Raw genomic sequence first — 12,243 nt, forward strand, 5'->3', positions numbered from 1 at the left:
CTAAGGGACTGTTTTATCTACTAGTTTACCCTAGCACAGAGTGTATTATTCTGAGCCACGCCGTTACTTCCGGGTGGATTTTCCTTTTCTTTTTTAGTACTGCGGTGACCGTATAGACATGAATGTGCATGGCACTTAACTTTGAAGCAGAGTTCTTGGTATTTTCTGAGTATGTGGTGATGCCTGGAGAAATATGTATTATACTGAAATGAAATGATTTTTCTGTTTCGTGCTATAGATAATTATTAAAAGTAAGAAAGCAGATGTTGATCTGGAACTTAACCCGCCCTGATTTTCAACTTGCAAATGTAGTTAATAGTCCCTGCAGTTTTTCAGGAGATGAGAAGTTGATGAAGAAAGGGTGGGTTAAGATTAAAATACCTGTCCTCATTCGCTCCTTATTATTGGCTTTTATCCATTGCACCCAGACTCTTTAATGTTATGTTCTAACATGTTTGGGATTTTTTTTTTTTTTAATTTAATAGCAGGTTTTATGTAACACTACAACCTTGTTTAGGCCACATTCCAAAAGGAATGTTGGGAAAAAATTCATTTTACAAATGCATACCTTACATAAACACTTCCGGTTTTTGTTTCTAAATTACAGGTGATAACCAAACTGATTTAAAAGTCAGCTTTCATTATCTCATCTTCATGAATAAATTACTGAAATATGTGGGAGGAACTAATTTTCTATGTATGCCTTTATCAATTGTCCAGTTTATCTTCAATCCAGCTTTTTATTGGGCGCTTTTTTTTTTTTTTAAAAAGACTAACAAGTAAGATTTGTTTCTACCCTACTGGCATAATTTGCCAAGTAATTTTGTGGCAGCAGGTTTGGCTTAAATGTTCACCAGTGCCTCCAGCTGCCTATTCCCACCCTGGTGCTAAAGTATCAAAAGTATTTAGGTGATTGTGAGTTAGACAGTGTTAGAGAACAGATTTGTCTGAAAATTAACTTTTTTCCCTGGGTTACTTTGTGCCATGTATGGTGTCAGATCAAGGATTATGCAAAGATGGGAGTGAATGGCTGGGGATGCAGCAGTTCCTTACTCTTCTGGCATGAAAACCTTTTTTTTATTGTGGTCTAGGGTCAACTTAGGAAGGAGTTGATTATGTGATATATAACCATGAATATTTCCACATGTTTTTTGGGGGGAAAACTAGGGAGGAGGAATTAATCCATTTACACTTAGCTGAAAGTGGCAGGGAGAATGGGAAAATAAGGCATGTGGAGCTTTCAGGGGGCTCCGACATGGTCCATCACTGTCCCAGGCTCTGTAATAACTCCTAGTTTGGAACACGAATTTCATAGGTTGCTAATATATACATGACCTGTTGTGACCTTATTTTTTGTGCCTGGTTCATGACGTATATGTGTTTTACTACAGTTTGCTGTAAGACATCTAAAGGAGCTTGAACACCAGAAACGAGAATTACAAAAGGAGGGAAACGCTCTCATTGACTTTTTCTGTGAAGACAGAGAAACCATGAAGTTGGATGAATGTTTCCAGATATTTAGGGACTTCTGCATAAGATTCGACAAGGCTGTTAAGGTAAGAGCACTGAATGAGATTCTTATATGTCTGAAATATTGGCTCATGTGAATTCAGTTGTTTTTTCTGCTTAAGGGATGTTTTATATCTTGTGGTATTTGATATATTTGCTCAAATAGCTCCAACAAACGACCCTCTTGTAGGCAGAAGCCACATGGGAAGTGGTCATTCTGCCCAGCCCTGTGTGCAGTCCCGCTGCTCTGCATCTTCAGCTGCAGGCTGGCCAGGCCAGTGAGGTGACACGTCAGGGCAGCCTCTTGGCCTGCCCATGAGTGGGCTCCCTCCTTCTCTGTTGGTGACGAGGTCGGTGGTTGCTAAGCTGAGCAGTGAAACAGATGGTGCAAACTTCCTGACGAGTCCTCACTGTTCAGGCCCTGGACTGGTGAGGTTGGATCACTGGAAAGGCCTTGAGATGTTGCACCGCATTACATGGACGTACCAGACTAAATCAGCACTGGCTCAGACTCTCCACTGCCCTCCTTTGCATGACTAGACACTTTGCCAAGTAAAGCAAGGACTGTGTCTTCTACTTATAGAATCATGAATAGTTGGGGTTGGAAGGGACCTTCAAAGGTCATCTAGTCCAACCCCCCAGCATTTGTTCTTTTAAATGCTTTTTGTGGGTGAAAGCTCAAGAAATTAAACAAGCCTACAGTACAAAGATACCTCATCTCCCATGTGACGATTCATTTGTTAAGCACCCTGAATTGGTCCCAAATAATTAAAGAAGTATAACAAGATGAAGGAGCAGTATCAGCATTTGTTCCAGTTTTGGTTCAGTAAAGTCTGCGTATCATTACAAATATTTTTTTTAGGCCTTTATAAATAGCATTAATTAGGTGGATCCAAACATTTCTTTATTTTGCTGCCTTATGTAATCTGCATCTGATAGCACTTTGTATAAGAGCTTTAGTTCAGAAAAGAGAGAACAATCTTGATTTATAGCAAGCTGACAGGATGTTCAGCTAACATGCCTGGTGTGCCATTAGTTTATCTACCCTTTACAACTACAGATAGCCTGTATTTGTGCATGGTTTTGAACATTATACAAACAGAATGAAATGGTGGTAACTGTTGCAGACATTTTAAGTGAGGGGTAACTTCATGCATATGTGTTCAATTATTTGGGATTGGAGATTTAATTTATAGTCACACATTACACGTGTCTGTTGAAAAGCTATTACTTCGAGGTCCAATGGGGATCTTCCTTCCTCTCTGTGATAAGCAGCTGCACTCTAAAAATGAAAAAATAGTCTCTTATTTGTAAATATTGAGGAGATTTGCTTACTAGGTATTTTGTGAGCGTTCACCTTCATTAACAAACAAATGTGATGTGCGGACAGCACAGCCTGCAGTCTAAAACGATGGTTCATACCATAATGGCCACGTGCACATTTTTTGCGATTTTTGTAACCTGTCTGTGTGTGCTTAGAATAGATTATTCATTTGAATAAAACCTTCAGAAACATGTTTTGGGTAAGGTTAAAATGTTCTATGTCTAATATGGAATATGATAATAATATCTACAACTATTTTTAACCATTTGTCTTTACAATGGGATATTTAAAGTTGCGCTTTAGCATTAGGCAAGAATTACTTCTGTAATTCTATACCTGTGAAGGCAAGCTCCCTGCCGCAGACATTTTTCCTGAAATGCAAGTTTTTTTTTTCTTTTGCCTTTTTTAGCTGTTTGGGTTTCTTAGGTCTCTAATGCATCTTATCTTACAGAGCCCGGTGTAGTCTCAAATCCGCTTTAAGAGGTGTAGATTAACCCATTCATCAAAAAGAGCTTCAGCATTAAGCTTTCGTTTACTGAAAGCTTTTCTAGTTGTGCAGCTCTTCTGTTGTCACAACCACGGGAAGATCAAACTAGATAGTGCTTCAAACAAATATAGGTGTGTTTATTTAAACAGTGTGTCATTGCTCAGAACAGATTTAACAACATGCTGGAAAATCATGTAATTTTTGAATCCTCTGTCAAGGCTAGCCTCCCCCTTCTTTCTTTTGCTACAACTGTACTGGCTCTAGAAAACCATGTTCTCCATTTCAGAAAATAACCTGGAAAGTTCAACCGAAGGTTCAGCTGGATTAAATCTGAAGCCTAGGGATGACAGTTAAAATGTTGATATTTGTAGTAATCCACTGCTAATGATTTTAGTAAAAAGGTATTACTGTGTTACCTTTCAAACATAAACTATTTCTTTCGTTTCCTGAACCCAAACCCCTGAGCCTAGCTGCCAAAATCTCCAGCCTGCCCTGGGCAACTTCCGTGCAATAGTTGCTGGTTTTTGAAGCCAACAGCGAATACAAACAAGATCCAAAACTGGAATGAGGTCCTCGAGTGGTGTCAGTTGATGTCTAAGTATTGATCATGAGGCATTGTGTAAACCTTTCTGTTCGCTTTCATATACAATTTCATATATATTTCATATACAATTAAGGAGCATCTTTTCATAAAATTTCCGATTCGTAATGTTTGAGTTGGAGGTAAGTAGCACCCTGTAGAAACTGTGCTTGCGGAGGCACAATTGCAATTGCAGTAAGGGAGAGTGGAAGGAACACATTGGCTGTGTGCTCATCAGATGAGTTTGTCTTAAAATATGTATGTAATGATTAGGTGGAGGTTTACTCACCTGATAAAACTGCCAACTTTAAATGTAGTGCGGACTTGAAGCTCTCCATCTTATAGCAGGAACTCTTTGGCTGGACTTGACATCTAGTTGGGTTTGATAGGTCATGTTCTTGGTCTCACAAGGACTTGTGCTTTTTTTTTTTTTTCTTATGCTGACCAGATGACGCATCACCAGCATTAGTTATGCAGGGAACTGCTCTCCATACGGTTAATGGTTGCAGGCTGTGGTTGCCATGGTGATTTTGTGTGTGTGTGTGTGTGTGTGTATATGTATTGGAGGTTGGGGGAAGGTGATAGGAGTAGGAGCTAACTTCGATGGGAAAAAATAAAGGGGAAGTTAAATGATTATGACTTGTTCTCATGCATAGGCCACTGTCCTCTGAGACATGTATTTATGCTTTTCCTTGTCAGGAAAATAAGGAACGAGAGATCCAGGAACTTCATAGTCTGCAAAGGCAGAAGGAGCTGGAGGAGAAGCGTCGATCCTGGGCAGCTGGAGAGCTTGGGAGCTTTGGGCGGAGCAGCAGTGAAAATGATGTGGAGATGTTGGCCAAAAAAGGACTTGAAGAATTTCTTCCCTTCTTGCAGCAGAGACCTCAAAGCCCTTCGTACAGAAACCCCAATTCTAGACGTTCTCGACTTTCCCTGGGGATTACTGCAGACAGGGAGTTGCAGAGTTTCCTGGAAATCTCAAAAGATGAGGATCCAAACAAGTTTAACAGCCTTCCCCGCGCAAACACCCGACAAGCAAGACCCAACGTAGCCTGGACCGAATCCAAAGAAACGAGAGATCTCAACTTAAATACCTTGCACTTGCACCAACAGGCTGAAACCAAAGTGGAAAGTGGTGGCCTCCTGCAGGTGCCTCCAGCTCAGCCCAGTCGCTTTGGTGGCTCAGCTGGTCCTGGTGCCCGTTACTCACAGAGAAGCACCGACTACAAAATGCACGCTTCCAGTGTGTCCTGCGAGGAGTCCACTGATATAAATGCTCTGGCCCTTGCAATTGAGGAGCGTGAACTTGTTAAAGGGTTACGTAAGTTCGATATTCAAGGACCAAAGCCTACAGAGGATACACCTGTAATATATTTAGAGGATGCTGGTGGAACAGACGTGGAGACTCTAGATGATCTAAGCTTTCATTCCCTTAGCACTGCTGATGACGACCTGCCTCCAGCTTGCAGAACTTCCAGAGAGGCCCATGACCATAAAGCCAAGGCGGTGGGCTGCAGGAGTGAAGCTTCAGAGCCCAGCAGCAGCCCTATGTCTGTGGATACAAGCGTTTCGGGAAGTAGGGAAGATGGGCCGATGTTCTACGTGTCAGATACAACGACTGATTGTTCTTTGACATTGGACTCTGAAGAGGGGAATGATTTTAAATCAGCAGGCAATGAAATAAGAAGTGAGGCTGGCAAAGCACGCTCTTCTGGGAATGATCCGCAATATAGGGCTAGAACATTCTTCTCAAACCTGAATTCTGCTTCTTCCAAGGATCTGTCTCTTCATACTTCTGCAAATGATAAGGATGATGCCAATAGCAAGCACAGCCTTCCTAAAGAAAAGACCATAAAAAATAAAGACTCAACAGGACCAAAGAGAAACTCTGTAAAAGATAGATCTCCAAGCTCCTCGAAATCCAGTGGTACTCGCCCTAACCATGCAGCTTCTTCCAGACCTGTAAGAACTTTGAATGCCTCTGAGAATGAAAGTATGAGGAAAGTGGTGCCTATTTCTCGGTCAAACAGAGCACCAAGCAGCGTGAAAAAGCCGGAAGCCAAGCCAGCGCTTCGTGAAACTAGTGCAGTGGAAAGTCGGCTGTCCCATCGCAGCTCTGTCCGAGGCACAACAGACACGCTGCCAAGAAGTCCGTACAGACACAGCGTGTCGGTAGAAGAGCCAAGGTTACAGAGGGGCACTGTCACCTCGAGCAGCGCGCATTTTGAGAGGGACAGAGTCTCTCTCAAGAAGCCGATCTCTAAACCCATTAGGAGTAATGTCAAATCAAAGACGGATGAAATTAAGACCTGTCGCTCCAATGCAAAACCCCAGACCCCTGCAGATGAGACCAAGGTTGCCACAGTCAGTGTCCCCAAAACACCATCTGCTGTCCCAAGCTTTGCAAGGAATACAGTGGCTTCTTCTTCAAAGCGCACAAAAGTGGATCTATCCAGCTCATCCAAACCTCCAGCCATCACAAGGTCTGTGTCCCAGAGGCTGCCTAAAGTGAAGCCAGCAGCGACCTCTGATGATCCGAGTCCAAAGGAGAACAGTGTGGGAACCTTAAAGAGAGCAAATAGTGCCAGAGTGGTTGGAAGAAGCATCCTGCAGGGAGAAGCTGTCAGCACTAAAGTAGAGCCTGCACCGAAGGAGCAGGGAACGGCAGAAAAGGCCTCTCTTAAACTGAAAGATGCAAACCGGACCGCAATTGGTAAAATACTGAAGCCGTTACTGAAATAAGGGAGAGGTTTTTTTGAATCTTTGAATGTGAACACTTGTTCAAGCACTGGATGTCTCTGTCGTGAAACTCCTTAGAGCAGTTATGTTGCTGATAAGCAACATCCTGTGCTCGTTAAAGTACGGCACGCTGTTAGAAAAGGGCAAGTAGTTGTATTCTGGTCTAAATACTTTTTAATGAATTTGAATGTATTTGAAGCTACTGTGATGGAATATGAGCATAACAGCAAATCTTTGCATGTTTGTGATACAGAAGACCACCAAAAGCCAAAAATTTTTAAGAAGTTACACTACAAAGTGAAATGCCTTGTGACAGAAAACATGGATAAAGGCCAGTGTTTGTGTTTGTAAGATTCTTGCTAAGACTCAACCCTTTGTGCTGGTCTGTTCCTTCTTTGATGTCAAAGTGAATCCTGTGGAACAGTGCAGAAAACTAACCTGGGTGATTGTGCTTTCCATTGCTTTCAATTCCTTGGATTCAGGAACTCTCTTTGCCTGTTGCGAAGTCCATTGCTGGCAATTGGACAGACTGGGAACTGCTGGCCGAAAAATAGTAAAACGGAACATTTGCTGTTTGTGGCTGTCTTTAACCTCACTGAAGAATTTATAGCATGTTTTATAAATGTGTACCTGTGTCTGGAGAAGGCTTTCTGCTGGGCAGGAGCCTTGCTCTCCAAGAATGTGGCAGCATTGTCTTGCATGCACAAGTAGATACGGCTGGTGCTGGGTCGAGTAGCACGGCTGGGGGCTGTGACTGGTGGAAGGGCCATCAGTGCCCATTGGGATGTTGACTAGTCCTGACTTGTTTTGGTCACAAGCAAACTTGCCGGCTTTTGGTCATACAGAAGTGCCATATATTTATGATACATATCAAGGATGTTTGCAGTTCAACTCCTGAAGGCTGCGATGTAGTGCCGAGCACTTTCTTACCATTCTATGTTTCCGCTGGTTTATCTACTACCAAATTACTTGAATGTTGCAATGGCTCTGATTGAGCCATTAGTTTCCCTGCCTTCTCCTCCTCCTCCTCTCCCTCTCCTTGACAACACGAATATTTAGCATGAAACACAGAGCTTACGCATGACAATGTTTTTGCAGACTTCCTTGGTTGCTTCAAATGTGGTTTTTAATGTTTAAAGACTCTAAAGGATGAATTAAACTAGTATTTGATAAGCTTTTTACAAAATAAAAACACCTCTTTTTTTTCCTGCAGATACAAATTTTAACCTCCTGTCAGACTAAGGTACAGAGAATGAGGGAAAACTTGTTTGGCATGCTGTGCATCTTCCCAAGAGAAATGTATGTAGGTGGGGAAACAGATCACTGTTCTCCTATGCATCTTATTTAAAGAGTTGCCTTTTTTTCACTTACGAATGAAGCCTCATTTCAGACAAAAAAAAAAAAAAAGGAAAATATCTTCGGACAAGTGGCACTGACATCCTAGTGGTAGATCTGTTTGTCTGCTCTATCCCTCAGTGCTGGGAGAGCATAATTCAATGAGAATGAGCCATTTAATTGCTCGCACGCTTCTCACGGGCTAGTATCAGGGACAGCTAGCTTGTGTTTGGAATTTGGCAAGGGGCCTTTAGCTCATCCCACATGCCAGCACATCTTGACGCAGACAGCATACCCAAACACCATAAAGTATTGCATAGGGCCTCTTGTTTGAGTCTGTCCCACAGGGAAAATTTATACAGCCTGCTTTTTGGCAAGGGTGAACTTTTTCTTGAAACCCTATAAGCTTTTTGGTTACTGCCTCCCTGGTGGGTTAGATATAAAAGCATCTCCCTTCTTATTTGTACCCGTGTGTATGTATGCGCATCTGCAAGAGCAGATGATTGACTTTTTTCCTTTTTTAAAAAAATACAACAAAAACTTTTATTGGTAGCAAGCTTGAAAAATAATTTAATTGTGTTTGGAATATGTAAATAAATTTCTATAAATCTGTGTAAAAGAAAACTGAATGTATTTAATGGAACATTTATACATTTCGGAGTAACTTGGTAGTTTAATAAAGTTCCCATTTACTGGGTATGAGGTTTGTACTTTCTCCTTCCTGTTACCCTCTTGGCTTTGGCCCTGGAGATCTCAGGCAACTGGAGTCTGGGTGTAGGTGACTGTGCGAAAGTCCCGAAAGGAAGGACTGTACAACAGAAATCCTGGCATTTAAAATGCTAGTTTGTTTTTATACTAAGACAAGCAGTTTAACTTCAGTTTCTGAACATTTCTCTCTGCCCAGGTTTGGGTATAACATGGAAGGCATTAGCACTTTGCGTACACATTGTGTGTTGTGGCCAAGACAAATGTTCATGGCACTGACAAGTCTGGATCTGTCGCTATCTTCATGCCTTTTAGCTTAGCACACTTTATTGAGAAATCCTGGTTTACAGCTCCCAGGACTTTGGGAATAAAGAATAGCCTGTTTTGCAGGAGCAGGTGGTGACTTCTACACTGCAGTTCTGAATTCTTACATTTTGTCCCATTCTCCCATTATTTTTCCTTCTTTACTGCGTACAAAAGAACAACTATTCAGCAGAAAAAAGGCAAAAGCCAGACAGCCTCCCTGTCCTTAGGGAGCACTTCCTCCCCTCTGCTATGGAAATGATTTTTGGACTGGAATCGCTGCTATTTGCAAACTTGTTTAGCCCCTGACTTTTCTCGTTTGGCGAGTGTCTCTCTCCCTGTACGGAGCAGTGAGCACCTGCTGTCTGCCAGCGCTGACTGATGGCTGCCGCTGGAATCTACGTGGGAAAGCCCTTCACCATCAAAAGGTGTGTCTCAAAAGTTTACGTTGGTTTTTTTTAAACTTCATTTTTATTTCAAAAGGGTTTATAATTACCAATTCATTATTTAAACTACCAGCTGTCAGAGACAGCAATGCCCTGTAGGTTTAATTTCCCATGTCACGCAATTTTCCCAAACACTAACAGGCCACGGGGCTAGCCCGGCTGCAGTCAGTTTTCAAGAGCAAACAGAGACCTTTTCTCCAGCTCTGTTCTGCTGCATGGCCCATGTTTCTGGGGGTGACCAGGGATGCGTCTCTCCCCTTTGGTGGCTATTGAGGTGGCAGTGAAGTGGAGCAGCCCAGGGGACCACGAGGGGATCTGGGGCTGTGGAGCTGGTAGAGATTGAGAGATAGGGGAAAGAGCTGTGGGAGTAAGAGCTGCTGATTCATACTTGGAGGAATTTAATATTCACATCTCATGTGGGAACTGCATACAAATGAGGGGCTCAGTGCATCCCTCATTACAACAGCTCATTAAATTATCAAGAAAGACAGAAATGAGTTCCCATCACACCTCCCACAGTGTACAAGCCTGGACTATGTCATTCAAAATAACCCATCGGTATCTCTCTCATCTCGGGGTACGTCTGCGCGGACGGATGCAGACAGCCACATGCCGGCTCCCACCTCACCAGACACGAGCCAGCCCCGGGCTGGAGGCGTAGGGCGCCTTGGCTCGGCCCTGACCCCGAGCCCCAGCACCGCGGCTGTAATTGCAAACCCTTGGCCGGGCTCCACCGCTGCAGCAGAGCCCCGGCTGTCCGCCCCCGGGAAAGACCTTGTCCTCCAAAAGCCATTGCTGCCGCTGCTGCGACACGTGAGAAGGTAATCCCTGCGAGAGAGGCCCAGCTAAACACAGCTCCTTTCAGATTTGGCTGCTCAATGTTTTCCATTAACCTGATACAGGCTGTTTACATCCTACTGTTGCCAGTGCCAGAGATAACTGCCTTGGGAACAGCTCCCTGCAGGTATTGTTAACAGCTGCCGAAAACAAAGGAGTTTGTTTTAGCCACGTCACTATCTAAATAGCCAGAAATACATTTCTTTTTTATTACTCGTAAGCCTATATTAAAAAATCTGTCTTGTTCTCCTGGCTGAAAGATGCATTCTGGAAATCTCGCATGCTGCTAAAGCTGGCAGCTGAGCAAATATCCTTGCAATTGGAAAAGAAAGTAACAGTGAGGCGAAGGACACGTGAAGGTTTCTTGTTGCACGAAAGCGTGTTTCTCTTCCCAACGTGTGATCATCACCATCACCAGAATCAACTATTTGCACTTAAGAGAAAATTGTTTCCAGCCAGCAGTTGTTCTTTGCCACATAGTTGGTTTCTGTGTTCGTTCAGGCTGAAGGCTGAGGTTGCAGGACATGCGCTGCCTCAGCTAGCAATTTGCTCCGAGAAAAGAAAAAGAAAATAAGGCAAAAAGAGAAAGAAAAAGAAAAAAGACCTCATTAACCTTTAGCTGCTGATATCATTCCTTTTTGTGCGGAAGCACTGGGGGGGACGGAGGTGACGTTAGCACATGGACTTCAGCGGTGGCGTTGAGGATGAGGTTCGCAGTGGCTGAGCAATGCTCGGCAAGGGTGGCCTTGTCTGCACGGAGGAGAGAGAGTTACGGGCGTTTCTGGGACTGCTCAGCCCATCTGAAGGCAGAGGCTCTGGACAGGCTCCCTTTGAATAGAGATGTGTCTCTTCTGCTTTTGATCAGGTCTGAACAGCAGCTCCTTTTTTATCCTATTCTGTCCTTATTTATTAGGAAGAAAAAAAAAAAAGCAGAAAACTTCGATGGCTCCTCTTGGGTCAAGTGAAGGAAAGCTATGACCTCTACATACCTTTTTTTTTTTTTTAAAGACAATAGGACTTTGACTGTTAAATAGGGCTGGTGGCTTCAAATAACTCTCTGCTGCATGGGAGCACTAGATATTTTCAGTGTCTGCAGTGATCCAACAGCAAAACAAGCATGAAAGCAAGAACTCTGTTTAACTCCAGAGCACATCTCAGTGACTATATACTCTGAAACATAAATCCTTGCAACTGAACAGAAATGATGTTCATCTGGGCACCCACCCAACAGGAACTGGCTAGAAAATATTTTATTCCACTTCCAAATAATTGTTTATAGTGAATTTTATTTCCCATTACTCTTCCATTTCATTCTCATTAGAAGTAAAAAAGCTACCTTCAACAGAGAGCGGTAAAGCAGGGCTGATGGGGCAAACGTGCCACCCACACCTGCATAATTTTCCTGCTGCTCACTCCTCACAGTCCTTTTCTGTAAGGTTAGGGAAAGTAATTGACTGTCTATGTGCACTTCTGATTGTTTCTTCAAGAGTAAGATTTTTACATCTTGCTGCTGGGCTAGCACAAGTTCTGGGAAGGAACTGAGTATATTTCTAAGGTGGAGAGATGTGCATTGGGCGTTATGAGTTACTGAAGCCCAGTAACTGATGTGCTGTCTATGGAAATTAGGGAAATATGTGTAAGGAAAAACGTGATGACAACAAATGGATAGGTGTAACTGGAGAACAGTGTTCAAATAACGTAGGGGTCCCTTTCTCTGTCATTAGCATCCTCATGGTCCCTGCGTGTCTGCTGTTTCTGGCAAATCCAGATATAAACCACAGTCTTCAGGAGAAGAGAAATGCGGACCGCCCTGTGCCGGATTCCACTGAATCACTGCAGAAAGCATTGGACTGAGAACTGCTGGAGTCGCTTGAGTTCTGGGGCTGAAAATATGACATATTGCTAGCTTTGTGTTTTGGTGTCTGGTGTTTCTCACGCAGCATTTTAAACTGATTCAAACATATTCCCTATACAAATC

General features: G+C 43.0%; 1 protein-coding gene across 1 annotated transcript in view; it reads left to right on the plus strand.

Moving 5' to 3' along the window:
• The window catches only part of FHDC1 (FH2 domain containing 1), a 37,629-nt gene extending 29,047 nt beyond the window's left edge, over positions 1-8,582 (plus strand). The window contains exons 11-12 of the mRNA XM_065633615.1: positions 1,392-1,556; positions 4,600-8,582. Coding sequence (XP_065489687.1) covers positions 1,392-1,556; positions 4,600-6,642 — 2,208 coding nt within the window. The 3' untranslated portion in view covers positions 6,643-8,582. The remainder of the gene's footprint in view (positions 1-1,391; positions 1,557-4,599) is intronic.
• The last annotated feature ends 3,661 nt before the right edge of the window (positions 8,583-12,243 follow it).

Source organism: Caloenas nicobarica, chromosome 4, assembly GCF_036013445.1.
Source record: "Caloenas nicobarica isolate bCalNic1 chromosome 4, bCalNic1.hap1, whole genome shotgun sequence".
NCBI lineage: Eukaryota > Metazoa > Chordata > Aves > Columbiformes > Columbidae > Caloenas > Caloenas nicobarica.